The sequence below is a fragment of the Melospiza melodia genome, chromosome 1 (genome assembly GCF_035770615.1).
Source record: "Melospiza melodia melodia isolate bMelMel2 chromosome 1, bMelMel2.pri, whole genome shotgun sequence".
Taxonomy (NCBI): domain Eukaryota; kingdom Metazoa; phylum Chordata; class Aves; order Passeriformes; family Passerellidae; genus Melospiza; species Melospiza melodia.
The window spans coordinates 35,541,639-35,556,342 of NC_086194.1; the positions used below are offsets into that span (position 1 = coordinate 35,541,639).

The window sequence follows — 14,704 nt, forward strand, 5'->3', positions numbered from 1 at the left end:
TTTCAATCAAATCCATTTTTAATAACCTTTATGGACATTGTGGGCAGGAGAACACGAGTGACTGGAAGTGACTCGGGCAAGTGAGGTCAGGGGCTATGGTGTTTTGTGACAGGACACATCTCATGATGCTCAGTTACTGACTGATGGTTCCTGTGGCACAGGCAGCATGTCACAGCCAAAACTCAACCTTGTGACAAGTTTTTGGTAAATGGATGTGTGGCAGGTTGAAGGAAAAACATATCCCCTTCAATAATCATATATCCCCTCTGTAATATTCATGTATTTTTCCTTTAGATAGCAAATGTGCATGTTGTGCTGCCCAATAAGCCAAATTTTCCTGTTAGTCACAGCTTCAGCACAGGAATCTAATAATGTTGAATTCATGGCATCCCAGTAATCTGCATAGCAACACACTGATACTAGCCATAGGGATTTCAAACCCACACATCATCTACTGAATTGACTCAAAGACTTACTAGTAAATCCCCTGCACTGCTCTGTAAAGCTCTAGCAGGATTATATCATCATCACAGGGACAAATGGAAAGAATAGTATGGACTAAGACAGAAGAGCTTTACTCTGATGATATAGCAGGAAGCCACATTGCATTTGAGATCTAATCACTTACTTGTACATTTATTGATTGAGATAAAATCTTCTGCCTGCTCTCCTTTTTTTCAACATCTTTATATTTCTTTCCTTAATTGCCATAGAACTATGAAAGATTCTGATTTTGTTCTTAAGAAGACAAAGAATATTGGAACTTATAAGTAGGTTAGCACAGTGCATAGTTACAATTAGGGATTTGTGGATTGAAATGAATAACGGGTGTGTAACTCGGCTTGCTCTGCTGAGCTGCCCTGCATTTCATGTTGGTGTGGAGCAGTTGTGCAAGTGAGCAGATCTCTTGTGGTGAAAGAACTGTAGAAGGGATGTACTGGTATGGGGAAGGACTGCATCCATCACATCTATCAGCTGTGTATATGTAAAAGCTGACAGCAGAACAGGAATGAAATGTGCTCATAGAGAAAGGCAGTCTTTTACTTGTGTTGCTATTTGTCATTAGGCAACTGGTAAAAGGAAGGGAGACCTCTAAAGCTTTATTAATTGTAGCCAAATCCAGGAAAATCTCCTACATAAAATGAATAAATCGTAATAACATCACATGCCTCACCATTAGCAAATTGCAGTATTTTTCTCTAACACAATCAAATCAACCATGTACCTAACAAAATCAGAAAGTATAAATTCTAAAATACTTTAATCTTAAAAAAAAAAAAATTACATCATCTTGCTCTTTCCTTAACTGCTCTGGAGTTTCACATTACAAATAACATTTTGCTGTGCTTAGTAGGTCTGCTGTTCTTGCTTTATTGTTCTTAGGCCTAAATACCTGTTGGTTACTGAAGCTAAGTTAACAAGAACTTTTTGTTTCAGGTTTAAAGTCCGAGGGCCTCTACAGAGTTTCAGGCTTCACTGAGCACATTGAAGATGTGAAAATGGCCTTTGATCGAGGTACACCATTTCTTAATCTTGTACAGTTTTAATCTAAGCTTTCAGTTCTAGGACATTTCAGATCTTTCAGGGTTTATATATGTACCATGGTAATGAAACAGACATAAAAGCAGAAGAACAGAAAGTAACCTGTCTTTTCTGACTTTAAAGTGATCTGTAGTCCTTTTCATAAGAAGAAATTATGTTTGATATTTGGAAGGAATAATTAAACGTGAGATATTGGTGTGTAGAAGCTTAAGTGGGGGGTTGGATGATTGCTAAACCCAGCAGCACGGACTAGGGACCTAGTTTAAGTGTGAGCATAAGTGGTACCAGGGAAAGTTGTTAGTCCTGTCTTTAATAGACTCAGCACTTTACAATACAATAATCTATTTATGAGTTTAAGGATCAGGAACTCCAATTGGGAAGTCCTTCTGCATGCAGCCTTGTAGAAAGCACTGCACCACTGTGCACATGATTGCATCTGAACAACAGGTGAGAGGGGCAGTGAGGAGATCAGTTGTACAGCATATTGAAAAACTAACAATTAAAACTCTGCCTGATTACCATCCTCATAGCCCTTCTAATTGATTGAGCTGATTATGTTGGTTCTGGTTGTGCACACAGTCTTTGCACACAGGATTAACTTTAAGTGTGTATGTAAGTGAGCAACAGGGTAGGGCCTCCATTAATAGAAAATACCTTTGCAAGTACATTTGAGAAGTTACATGAGTATTCTTCTCATTTCTCATAAATAGTGGTTTCCTTCCTACCTAACTTTTTCAGGTATTTCCTCTGCCAAGGTAGGGAATAGGGTCAGACACAGCCCTGTGATCACAAGTCCATGGGTACGAGGCAGGTCCAGGCCAAGCCAGAGAGTCAGCCTGTGGGTCAGGGGAGTGACCAGGAGGGTGGATGGCCCCACACCAGCAAGGTGCAGCTGGGGACAGCTGTGATGTCACTCAGACAGGGATTGAGGGCCCTGGGAGCCCATGGGCAGGAGATGGGGGGCTCCAGGGGAGGTTACAGTCCAGCAAGGTCTATGGGAGGCACATCTTAACACTTGCTGTGCCTCAGCATTTCTTGTTTGGAGGCAGTTTGTTATGCAGACATCTCCATAAAGAAAGTCCAGCCAGGAATTTCTAAACTGGCTGTTTTAATCCTGAAATATCCTTTAAAAAATAATACAAACTAGTAAATATGTTGGATGCTGTGAACATATGCATACACACACATATAGGTCAGCCATTCTTTGGGCCAGAGAGATGCACAGTGGTATGACTGCTGTCATGGCCAGATAGTGTTCCAGATGTGCCACATGAAGCAATGATCCCAGGAGGCTCACAGTCCTCATAGGTGCCATTCTGCTCCCTGCAGGTAGATCTGGCCTGGCAAACTCTTTTTTCTGTGTGTTAATTCTCATCTAAGTGTAACAACCTGGATGAAACGCAGAAGGAGAGGCACAGGTTGTAGAGGGAAAAGCTGGAAGCAAGCAGATTTAAATTTATGTCTGACTTCAACATTGCTGCAGTTCCTTTGCAAATGCTTTGAACCACTGGAGCCACTTCAGTTTATTGCCTATTTATTAAGTATACTCCTAGCATAGTTGATGGCAGTGCACACTTGGATTAGACCCACAGCAAGGGAGTGTGATTTAAAAAGACAGGCAGCACCTAGAAACAGGAAGGTGTCTAGCAGTATTGGATTTCCAAAGGAAAAAAAAAGCATGAATAAAGAGGAAAGCAGAGAAAGCAAGAACAGAGTTTGTATACAAAGGCTGTGGGGAAGGCCAATGGGCAGAAATAGACCAAAATCTGTGTCTTCATTTTTTTTAACAGTTTCATGAGGGGAAAGGGCTAAGAAAGGAAAGAGTGTTGCTATAAATAAAAAAGCATGAATAAAAGCAGGAGAATGAAGAACAGGATCATGATATGACCTAGAGAACTAGAGTATTGAGGGACCAGAAGCTGACAACTTTCAACACTTTCCTGTTTTGAACATGTTTTTCCCTGAACTGGGGTGGAAAATCAGGAAGAGTTGAGAGTTTTTACAGGAAAGGATTTAAGGAAAAACAAAATAGGGGTTTTCATGTTCTCACTTGTGGGCTGTGCAGCTTGAAGATGGCTGTCACCTGGCAGAAGTTTGAATTGGCAAGACACTTCCAACCTGAGAGCTCAGGGCTTGTTTCCCTGTCAGATCCTTAAGAGACAGGGATGCCACCTGTCTGTGAGGGTTTTACAGAATTCATATTTCCACATTCACTACAGAAAAGAAACTTGGGGAAAAAAAAGTAAATTACAGGAAATTACCTTGGGGGGCAGGGGGGGGAGACAGTCAAAGGAGATGCTGAGAGCAGGGATATGAACCAGAAAAGAGAACTCTTTAATTGACAGTCTTGGCACACTACTGGAGGATGTACACTGTCCAGGAATAAATTTCATTTAACAATTTAAGGACCATTTTTTAACCTTCTGAAAGCAAGGCTTTCAAACAACCTTCTAATAAGAGCAGGGATAAAAAACATTAGCTAGTTTTGTAAATGGAAGTTGTAGGGTTTATGAGAAGGTGTCTGTGGTAGCAGAACACTGCACTTCAGCATTCCAGAGGTGCCTCCCTGCCCATCATTTCTGGGTCAGTCCCCAGGCACCTGGATAAAATTCCAGGACACTTTCACATCTCCAGAAATACAGCGTTGAGTAAAAGGGTTTGAAAACAGACAGGCAAGGAGTCCTTCCATATGAATGCACAGGATGCACCCTTCAAATAATGCCATCAAGTGTTCTGGTCCCAAGCTCCTCATCAAGCCACAGGGGCCAGAGGACAGCAGGACACAGCAGGATGAGGCATGGGAGCTGACTTGGCTGTGGGGGACCTCTCCTGCTGATCTCATGTGCAGCTGAAGGGGTGCCATGAAGAGCAGCCAGCTCTCCCTCTGACTAATTCTGCCCTGACAAAGAGCCACTCACTTGGTGCTTCCAAAGAGTTACAGCAAGAGCAGAAAAAACTTCCCATCTCTGGAAGAGAATGGCATTCTACATAACACTACTTGAGCCAAATGTAGCTGTGACAGTTGGTTTTTAAAAGGGGTGAAGTTGGTCCTCATCTGATTTAAACTGCCTTCCAAGGCCCGAGCAGTGTAAATACCCCTACTGTAAATTAGCATTGGGCTCTCTGAGGCTTTTACAATGTTCCATTTTAGTGATTTTTGTAATGAGAAGGAGGGGAATAATGTGGATTTATTTAATCTGGTGAATGTTGGTGCTGTAGAATGACAGTTGCTCTCTGTCAGCATTGTTGAGCTGTGGCGTTGTGGCATCCAGAGAACACCCATTGTGCGTTTTGTCCACAGAGCTGCCATTGTCACCACCACATTCTGTCCCCCCACTTGTTTGTACAACTGGCTGGTACAATACACTGGCTAAAAATATTATGCTGTTAAATATTACATGAGCACTTAGAGGCATCCTAAATCATACTCTTTTGCCAGTGTAGCTGAAAACCTGTCAAATGCCAAGAAAAAACTAAAAGAAACATGCTAGCATGGTAAAGGCTGTGCAATAAAAAAAAAAAAAACACTTAGGAGAAAGGAACTTAAATAAAACCTAATTCAGTATTCAGAGGGCACGGGTGAGGTTTTAAGAATGTAATACTTATTCTATTTCATTCTGTAATGAACTACCGATAATTTCTATGGGATCCAAAATCAGCTGAAACCTTTAAGAAAAAGAATAAAAACTTTCTTTTTCTTGAGATATTCAAATTTCAACATAATACAGCAAGATACATTGAGAGTCAAACTAACAAAGAAAGAAAAATTATGGGGTTTGGGTAGAATTAGGTTTGTAAAGCTGAAATTCACTACGTGTTTGTAATCCAAAATATATAAAAACAAAACTACATTATTAAATGGATGCTGCAATTTTACTGAAAATATCAGCTACAATCCAAAAGAATTCCTGCATTGAAGAGTGAAAAAATTATTGTGGTAATGCAGAAGGTACCATGTAAACCACATGTAGTTCATATATGCATACACACAAGAATCCCTACATATCTGCCAAAAAATGTGCAGGGTATATTATAACAGATGTATTGCTGGGCTCACTTTAAAATAAAGTTCAGTGCATTTCCAATGCATTTGTATTTGTCTCTGAAGAGAAGAGTAAAATCTTTGACTCAGGAATTCATCATTTTTCCTACAGTAAGCACATATGTAAATAAGAGGTGTGTTTGAAATACATTGTGCTTTGAAGTACCTCGAGCTGAAGTGCCCCTCTAAGGAAGCTTGCTGGGCTGCTTTGTAAAAGTACTAAATAAATAACACTTCCATTTAGTATACTGGTGACCTGGATAATAGATGTAAGCTCGTGCTTTGCTATATCTGTTCTGATGCAGCTGCTGGCTCCTTGGAGGTATCTGTTTTCAGTGGAGCATTTTGAGTGCTCAGTGTCCATCAATTAAATGGAGCTCTCCACACAAAGCTTTACAAGACTGATGCTACCGTGCCTGGAATGTGTGGATTAAACAAAAGATTGGGGCAGTGCAAACATCCTCCTAGGGCTTATTGATGCTGTATTAAATTAAATGCTGATGGATGTATTCAGACTGCTCAGCTGCATCAAGAAAGGCTGTTTGTTTTAAACACTTAAGCATATAATCTCCTCTTGATGAGAACATGTAGTGCTATGAGTCTTAATGAGAATTATGTGCATACATTGGACAGGATGTATCCCGACAAGATTGATGCCATAGGTTTGTATAAAATGTCTGCAATCAATATAAACTCTTTTACTGTGCTGTGAGAGCCTTTATCTCCATCTTGGTATCAAGCACCCCCACTCATCTGTCTGCATCAGGGCATGTCCACAGGCCCTGTCACTGTGAGCCAAGCAAGGCAATGGCTTTACAACATGTCAGCACCTTGGTGGCAGCAGCCCAAGCTTGTGCCTGCACCTCCTGGCAGACACAGCAAACCCCTCTCTGCTGCACGAGCAGGCAGAACCGTGCATCACCACGCTCACCATGTAATCCTCACCTGCTCCACCTGCCCTGAGGGAAGCCTCGTGTCCTTAGCTGAAGGGTGGGAAACAGGGACTACAGTTATAACTGAGCTCCAAGAAACCTGAGGCAAAGCTGGGGGTTAAATCCAGACAGTTACATCCCCTACTTAACCATCTTTCTACTGGAAGACCACCAAGATAATGAGGTCCCAGGAAGGGAGGATGGCAGAATTTCTTGATATGGAGAAAAAATTATGAGGGCACTTGGTAATACAGAGCAGAGGTAGTCATTTGAACTTGAAAAATTATAGTGCTCCTCTATTGCTGCTGCTTTTTGTAACTTCACTCATTGCAAGCCAGGACTTCCCAACAACACCTGTAAATTTTAAGCTCATGTGTTTAAAAGTGCTCTTTCCTAGAGTTCTGACTGTTACATTGTGGCAAACAAAATGTATGCCTTTTTAGATTCATCTGTTTAGCATTTCATCCATTACAAGTATCCATATTAATTAAAAACCTGTGAAGCACATTTCAGAATAATTGTATAGCTAAATTCCTTAGCATGCCTATTTGAATTCAGATCTTTGCCATAAATAAATAAGTCATGTATTAAGACATTAGAAAATAGCAGAAAATAAGGCAGCTTTCGTTTCAGCTAATCACTATGGAAATGTTGGTACAAGACATGCAAGATTTGGATGTTTCTTGATTTTTCCCACTGGTCTCCTGAGGGTCATTGCAAATTTCTGTTATTTCTCTATGCCTCTCTTTCTCCAAATAGGGATGAAAATATAGTGCATATTCCTATGCAGATGGAAAACATTATGTCAGAATAAATTATTAATAGCTTCGTTTCAGTGAATAAATGGGCTAAATGCAAGAAATATGTTATTAGCATGTTTTTTCATCCAGCATTAAAACAGTATGTTTGAGGTGGTGCACTGCAGATATGGATGCTGTAATCACCACCCCCTCCAAAAGATGTGAGCAAATAAATTGTTTACTAAAACACAAAGAAACTACCATTCCTCATTGATATACTGTAAACTTGGTAGCAATATATTCTCATTTAAGCCTTCCAAGCACTTTCAGGTTGATTCTCTTGTCAGGTTGCACACAATAAATCTGACTTAGAAGACTAGCCTTGCTTCCATCAAAATTTGGGTGCTTTTAAACAGATTTCTTCCTCTTTTTCTAGATGGTGACAAGGCTGATATTTCTGCCAGTATTTATCCAGACATAAACATCATTGCTGGAGCACTGAAGCTATATTTCAGAGACTTACCAATTCCTGTGATCACCTATGACACCTATTCCAAGTTCATAGAGGCAGCAAGTAAGTATTGCTTGGCATTTGTACCAACCTCTATTTATATTTCCCATCCGTAAAGCTGTCCAGGTTAAAGGAAAGGACAGAAAAAAACTGGGGAAATGGGCACTGTCTTCATTCCTTCTCTGCCATGTCCTTTATTCACATGAAGCTTTTGCCTGATTGTTCATCAGATGGGATGTCATGCAGGTTAAAAAAACAAAAGCAAATGTATGGTATCAAAATAACTGACTAGTATCAGAAAGTGTGCTTTCAGTGTCTTTTTGTATGTCAAGATAAAAGAATAGTGTAAATCCTGCTCAAATTTTTAGAAAGATTGCCAAACAGTTCTAAATGAGCACCGATGCTCAGTATATGTAGGTATCATTGATACCTACATATTTAAATACATTGAGAAATCCTGAGGTAATTCCATGCCATTTCAGTCTCTAGCTAAACCTACATAGTCAAGCATAGTCTCCTAAAGTCATACATCTACACTTGATCTAGTTTTGAAGGCTTATGAAAGTAATCTTTTGTAACATATTTAAATAGGCAGTTCTGGGCAGAATAGTATTATGAAGCACTTAACAAAGCTCAGGTACTGTATCTAGACAGAGCTGTAGATAGAACTACAGACCATGGAGATAACTCCTGGAGGTCTTTGTTGCTGATTTCTTTTTAAAACCTTTTTTTTTTTCTTTTTGAGGATGCAGAAATTGCTGATAAGCATCACATTTATGAGTGCAATATTTATCCCTGCAAGCACAGTCAATGGCTTGTAAATGATTCCATAATAATAAGTTATCTTCCTGATTTATTGCTGTGTACACATGGAAAGACCTATTAACATTAATCCTGTTTGGTGTTTTTACAGAAATCTGCAATCCTGATGAACGACTAGAAGCAATACATGAAGTGTTGATGTTACTCCCTGCTGCTCACTACGAGACACTTAGATACCTAATGATTCATCTCAAAAAGTGAGTTAATTGACATGCAGGGTAATTTTTGAAGAGCTTAACAATTTTCTGCTTTGAAAAGAAATATTACAGAAAGTCCTAATAAAGCTTCCATTAAGGCACTGCCTCTAAACCAATAATGTTACAGATAAGCAGACAAGCTGTTTGTATAAGTGCATATAAGCTGTGCATTTATGTAGCATAGATCCTTTTGCTGGCATATTATTTCAAACCTTTCGAGAGTTATTGACATTTGTCACGTTTCTCTAAGGCAGATAATATCTGAAAAATACCCAGGGGTAGGTGCTCCAGAGATGTGCTGCTGTGAGGCAGCACTTGACCATGCTTTGCTTCTGCCTCCCCTTACCTCCTGTTTTGTCTTCCTGAACAATAACCCTAAAAGGAAAGAGCTTTCTCTTATGAGTTGTTTCCTCACATCACAGGAAGCCAAGAACCAAGCAGGGCCTATTTTTATATGACTAGTAAAAGTAACAGGTCCCAGTTATATCTCTCTTGGTTTTGAACCTGTTCTGCCTCATTTGCTTTCCAAAGCTTCTTTAGGCATACATAAGACATCCATGAGGGGCTTCATAAAGCTTCATAAGGCATACAGAATTTTCAAAAGTGCCTAAATTTAATTTTTTAACACACTTAGGAGTGTACCTCCAAGTTTAGCAAGTTTTCAGCTAGGTACCTAGAAAAATTAAGGACTGCTCCAAAGAGGGTCCATCACTTCCACTCATTTCAAGCAAAATTGTTTCTCAAAATCATGATAACTCTACTGTGCTGCTTTGGGTATTTACATGCCTCAAGAGGTCTTCTTTGTAAGTTTTTAAAAACTGAAGCTGAGTACAGACTGGTGCTGTCATCTCAAAGCAGGCCTTCATTTATGGCTATATTGCCCAAGTTATTTCTTGTCTCTGGTTAAATTTTGCTACTTGGAAACAACAGAAGAAGGGATAAGGGAGGAAAAAAGCTACTGACCTTTTATTCAGAAAAATCACTGATCTCTTCTTAGTTGTTCCACTACTTGCAACACAGCTGTAAATGTGGAGTACTCTCTGGGCTTCATCTGCACTATTCTGCACTATTAATGCCAACCTCAAAAGACCTAAATTCATATAAAGCTGCATCAGAGAACTTCTGTGAAGTGAATTTCATGCTCTATCAAGTTCTCATTATGCAGAGACTTTTCCTCATTTTGAATCAGCTCAGGTCATTACAATTGAGTAATTTTTCCCCTTGATGGGACATTACCTGGGCATGCAGGAGCTTCTTTGGACTCTGCAGAAATGAGATGTGTAAATACCCACTCTTGTCAGTACATATGCATGGACAACTGATGGTGACTCACATTAGCTTTTAAGAAGGCCTGTGAAGGCTGTAGAAAAGTGACCTGCACACAGAATCAGTACTTTCATATCCTGGCAGCAAATTTTTACCTTCCTGCTTCTCATGAACTGCAGTCCAGGCTTTGGTTCAGCTGTTGAGCTGAACTACTGATCAGGCAGGAAGAGTCTGAAATGCTGATTAGGCTTCCTCTCCCAAATATCTGCAAGTCATGCAATGAGTTTTCTCTGCATTCCCAAATTGTAGCTTTTGGTGTCTGCATGGAAATCAAGTGCATGTCAGTTCCTATGGAGACTCTGTTGGGAGAGATTTGAATGTGAAAGGAAAGAATCATTAAGGTTCAGACTATGCTGTTCTGTAGATTAAACACAGAGTTCCAGTTTCAATCCCCTAGGACTCCTCCTGCATGGATAAAACAGGCACCAGTGTAAGGGAGTCTATGTATGGACTGCTGGGTCACAGCATTACACCACTGCTCATTCTCAGTTGAAAAGAAACTCCAGTTGTTGTTAAAACAACAGGAAAAGCCAGCAGAGGACAACATCAGCAACAACAACAAAAAGAGTTTGTAGGTCAATTAATTACCTTTCTGATAACTTTTTGCACAAAATTGAAGGAAATGCAATAGCATGAGCAGTCCCCCCTGTGGTGAAATACAGACAACTCCATCCACACTGACATTGCAGTCAAGCTCTGAATCTTCTCTGTGTTCACCCCAGCTGTGCAGCAAGCCCCACACTCCTGAACAGAGCTGCTAGTAAGACCTGTGTAGCTTTGCACAGCTGTTGAACATCTGTGCTGCACGCATGCACAGAGGGAAAGCAGAGTGTCAGACAGACACTTGCTTCAGCTTCGAGGTGAAGAGGTGGCTTCAGCTTCCCAGCCTTGCTTTGTCTTTGCTCCTTGCAAAGCAAAGCTAATATATGTGCTAGAAGATGAGGATGTATCTGTGAGTAGGGGCACTACTGGATTGCTGTCCTGAAAGCAAAGAGCAACAGCATTTTCCTGTGACAGAGCCATTCTTTGCAGAGAGATGACAGTAGAAGCACAACCGAGTCATATGTTTCAGCCACTTTGTGCTCCTGTGATGGCACGAGTGAATCCAGCTGGGAATTGCCATGGCTAGGGAAGGCCTCAGCTGTTGCCAGGAGAGCTGTCTCCAAAACTAGATATGCTTCACCCTGGCAGAGCAGTTGTATGAAGGAGATGTGAAACCTTATCCAGGCTGCACTTCTCACAGGAAATGTCTGGCCCACGACTGATCAAGGACTGTGATGGATCAAGGGACTGTGGCTGTGCCACACCACAGTGCAAGAGCGCTCTCAGGACTGAACTCAATGTGCCACTCAAATAGGACAACACTGATGTGAACCAGTGCTGCTACCTGGAGGGACACCTTGAGAACACCTTGCATTTTCCAGCAGGCCTGACTGATTTTCCAGACAGGGCTGTCTTCTCTGCACCTTGGCCAATCCTTGGTGGACTTTCTTTGCTTCAGCCACAAGCAGTCCATCTATTCTTGTATTTACATTATATGACCTATGTCAGCAAACAAAACAACCGGGGCTCTTGCCCGAAGTGCCTCTGTTCTCTGTCAAGGATAGGTGGCATTTATAGCAGCCCGATTTAAGCCACCTCTCCAGGCAGGTGCAGGATTCAGCCTACTCCTGAAGTGTAACAATGAGCTGGAATCACTCAGCTCCTGGTTGGCCTGGGGCAGCTAGCAAGGCAGAATATCCATGTGAAGGTTCCTGCAGGCTGGAGTCATGTCTGGGAGCATCAGTAGTCCAAGGAAAATCCGTGCCTGCATTTGTGGAGCACACCTTCACCCCCTGTGTGATACACACCAAGCACAGCCTGCCAGAGAACTGCAGTTACTGTAGCATAGAGAACTGCTCCATACATCATCATTTAAATCATATTTATGCCTTTAAAAAAGCAATTGCCACTAATTCTTACACCCTAACAGACAGCCACATGGAAAAATCACTGAAGAGGCCCATGAGAGGTGTTTAAAGGCAGTAAAAATCTCAGTCCTACCATAGCTGCATTGTACTTGTTGTGGAAAAGTAATAATATAGAACTGTGAAACAGTTATTATATCTAGAAAAAATGTCTACGCACCAGTGCTTGATGTGAAGCAAGACTACAGACAAAGATGTAGATATTCTTTTTTTCTGGGAAGTGAGCAACTAATTACTTTTTTTTTTTCTATTTTAGGGTTACCTTGCATGAAAAGGAGAATTTTATGAATGCTGAAAACCTGGGAATAGTGTTTGGACCTACTTTAATGAGACCTCCAGAGGACAGTACCCTTGCTACACTGAATGACATGCGGTACCAGAAGTTAATTGTGCAGATTTTAATAGAAAATGAAGATGTTCTCTTCTAGTCAGAGAGGCATATCTTCAAAGCCATTTGTTTTAAGATAATTAGTCTGAAGTAAAAACAACATTTCTTTAAATTTTTTTAAACAGAAAGGAAGAGTTCCTTGACTGCACTTCAATTTCTGCAAAGTTGCAGATGGATGCCAAAATGTTTAGGGAAAGCCTATGTCTCATAGACATATGCCTCTTTGTAGAAGGGAAAAAGAAGGTCAGAAAAAATCCTCTTACCTTGTATCTTTTGCCTTGCCTCAGATGTATATTTGTTTTGAAAAGTTTCAAACAATTTTATTGTTAACTTATTAAGAAACACAAAACGTATTTTAATATGGCTAGAGAAGCAAAAAGGTACTTAATCAGTGTTACTTGTATATGCCTATACCTTTCCTTCTTCATGAGACGTAATTATATATGTCAATTGTGAAACAGAACCTATATTATAAAGATATTTTTACTTTACCTAGCTGAAAGAATGGCATTTTATTTTAGCAAACTATACATCAATGCGGTGCATTGATTATTTTCACGTAATTATTTCCTGCATTTTTGCTATGATATATTGAAAACAATTGCCACTAATGCAGTATTATCCTGACATACCTCTTCCATTGCAAGTGTTTTAAAGGAGAATACATTTCTTGTGCATATTTCAGTTTTCCTTAGATTTCTTTGCATTTAGGCACTAGCACCCTAGGATTGTACACTTCCAGCCATTTGCTATTTCCCAAAACATACAGTATATTCTCTTTTTTTATTTTTTCTCCCATGTAAGATAAGGTCTTGAGAATTGTTTTCAAAGTCCTGGTGGTAGTATCAGTTTCACATGCCAGATTTTTCTTGGATTACAGTAATATATAAGTTGCGTGATGCTGGGACACTGGATATTTTCTGGCCTTGTTGAAAGTCGGCACTTTTTTGGGTGAATGATGAAGGATTTGGTTTTTCTGTAAAAATTGACTTATGTTTTGTCATGTTTCTCTATTTATAAATGTACAGTGAATCTGCTAAAATTGTAGGTATTTATCTTGAATGTGTTTCCTGATGGTTTGTTAGGAAAAAAAAAAAAAAAAGAAAGAAAGAAAGACAGAATGTGTAGGATATGTGGGAGCTGGTAAATTTAATTATTACCAAATTTTAATATTTTTCTCCCCTCACAAACATTGACCTACAGAGTTCGTAGTCTAACTGCAACTTATTCCTAATGTTAAAACTGTTTCTCAGCATTAAATGTTTCTGCAAGCGTAGAAAATCAACATACTTTACTACCAAACTCAATTTTCAGTACAAAAAAATTCTAATACTCCCTCATCTTGATCATTTGTATCATATGCTTGGTAACTCAGTGATGCAGTTTCCTGAATTATTTCAGGGAGCACATGTTTCTATTCAAATTGAAAAATATGTGTAACTATGATAATGAAGAGAGGTAGAGGGTATGACTGTAAATTTGTTGTCTTCTAGAGAAATAACTAAGGGCTAGATAGATTAACCCAGATTGCAGAGCAGGTGCTAAATAGTCTGAGTTCCCAATACTTCCATAGATCCTCCTGCCTTGTGCAGGACTATTTGTTGTAGGTTATGTACTACTTAATACTGTCATAAAAATGATCTGGAAATGGTTTTATTTTGTGAAGTGAAATATGCTTTGTAATTTATGATAGTGTAAATGGAAGGAAAAATCCCATTAAATGTGTTAAAAGAGTTCTGGTGTCTGTCACTGACTACACGGCAAGCTGCCAAACAAAAATCAATTGCTAATTACCATTCTGACATTGCTGGAAACTTTCCTGCTCAAAAATTTGAACAGTTTTACTGCAGGTCACAGTTTCAGATTGGCACCAGGTTGCCCATACCACCACAGCCAAGCACATGCACACATTTATTTTCAGAGACCACCCCGAACCACCTCTACGCAAAACTTCAAACAGGCAATGAATCTCAACATCACTTTCATCAATATCTGAGAATCAATGTCATCAGAGTATTTTTCCACACTCTTGAACACAGACATTTGACTAACAATGGTTTTTCTGGCCAGGTGCATTATGAGCTGTTTTTTTAAAGGTAGAACACAGGCATCTTTAGCTTGTCTCACTGCCGGGAATCTCCAACACATGTCCCATCTTAAGGATTTGATGACAGTACAAGGCAGTGTGCCTAAAAGCACCCATGCTCAGTGTCTGGAGAGCAGTTTCTAATCTGTTG

At 39.9% G+C, this 14,704-nt stretch overlaps 1 protein-coding gene across 1 annotated transcript in view; it reads left to right on the top strand.

Annotated features, from left to right (window-relative positions):
- The window catches only part of CHN2 (chimerin 2), a 158,284-nt gene extending 144,083 nt beyond the window's left edge, over positions 1-14,201 (top strand). Inside the window, exons 10-13 of the mRNA XM_063153720.1 lie at positions 1,438-1,515; positions 7,693-7,830; positions 8,681-8,786; positions 12,336-14,201. Coding sequence (XP_063009790.1) covers positions 1,438-1,515; positions 7,693-7,830; positions 8,681-8,786; positions 12,336-12,507 — 494 coding nt within the window. The 3' untranslated portion in view covers positions 12,508-14,201. The remainder of the gene's footprint in view (positions 1-1,437; positions 1,516-7,692; positions 7,831-8,680; positions 8,787-12,335) is intronic.
- The last annotated feature ends 503 nt before the right edge of the window (positions 14,202-14,704 follow it).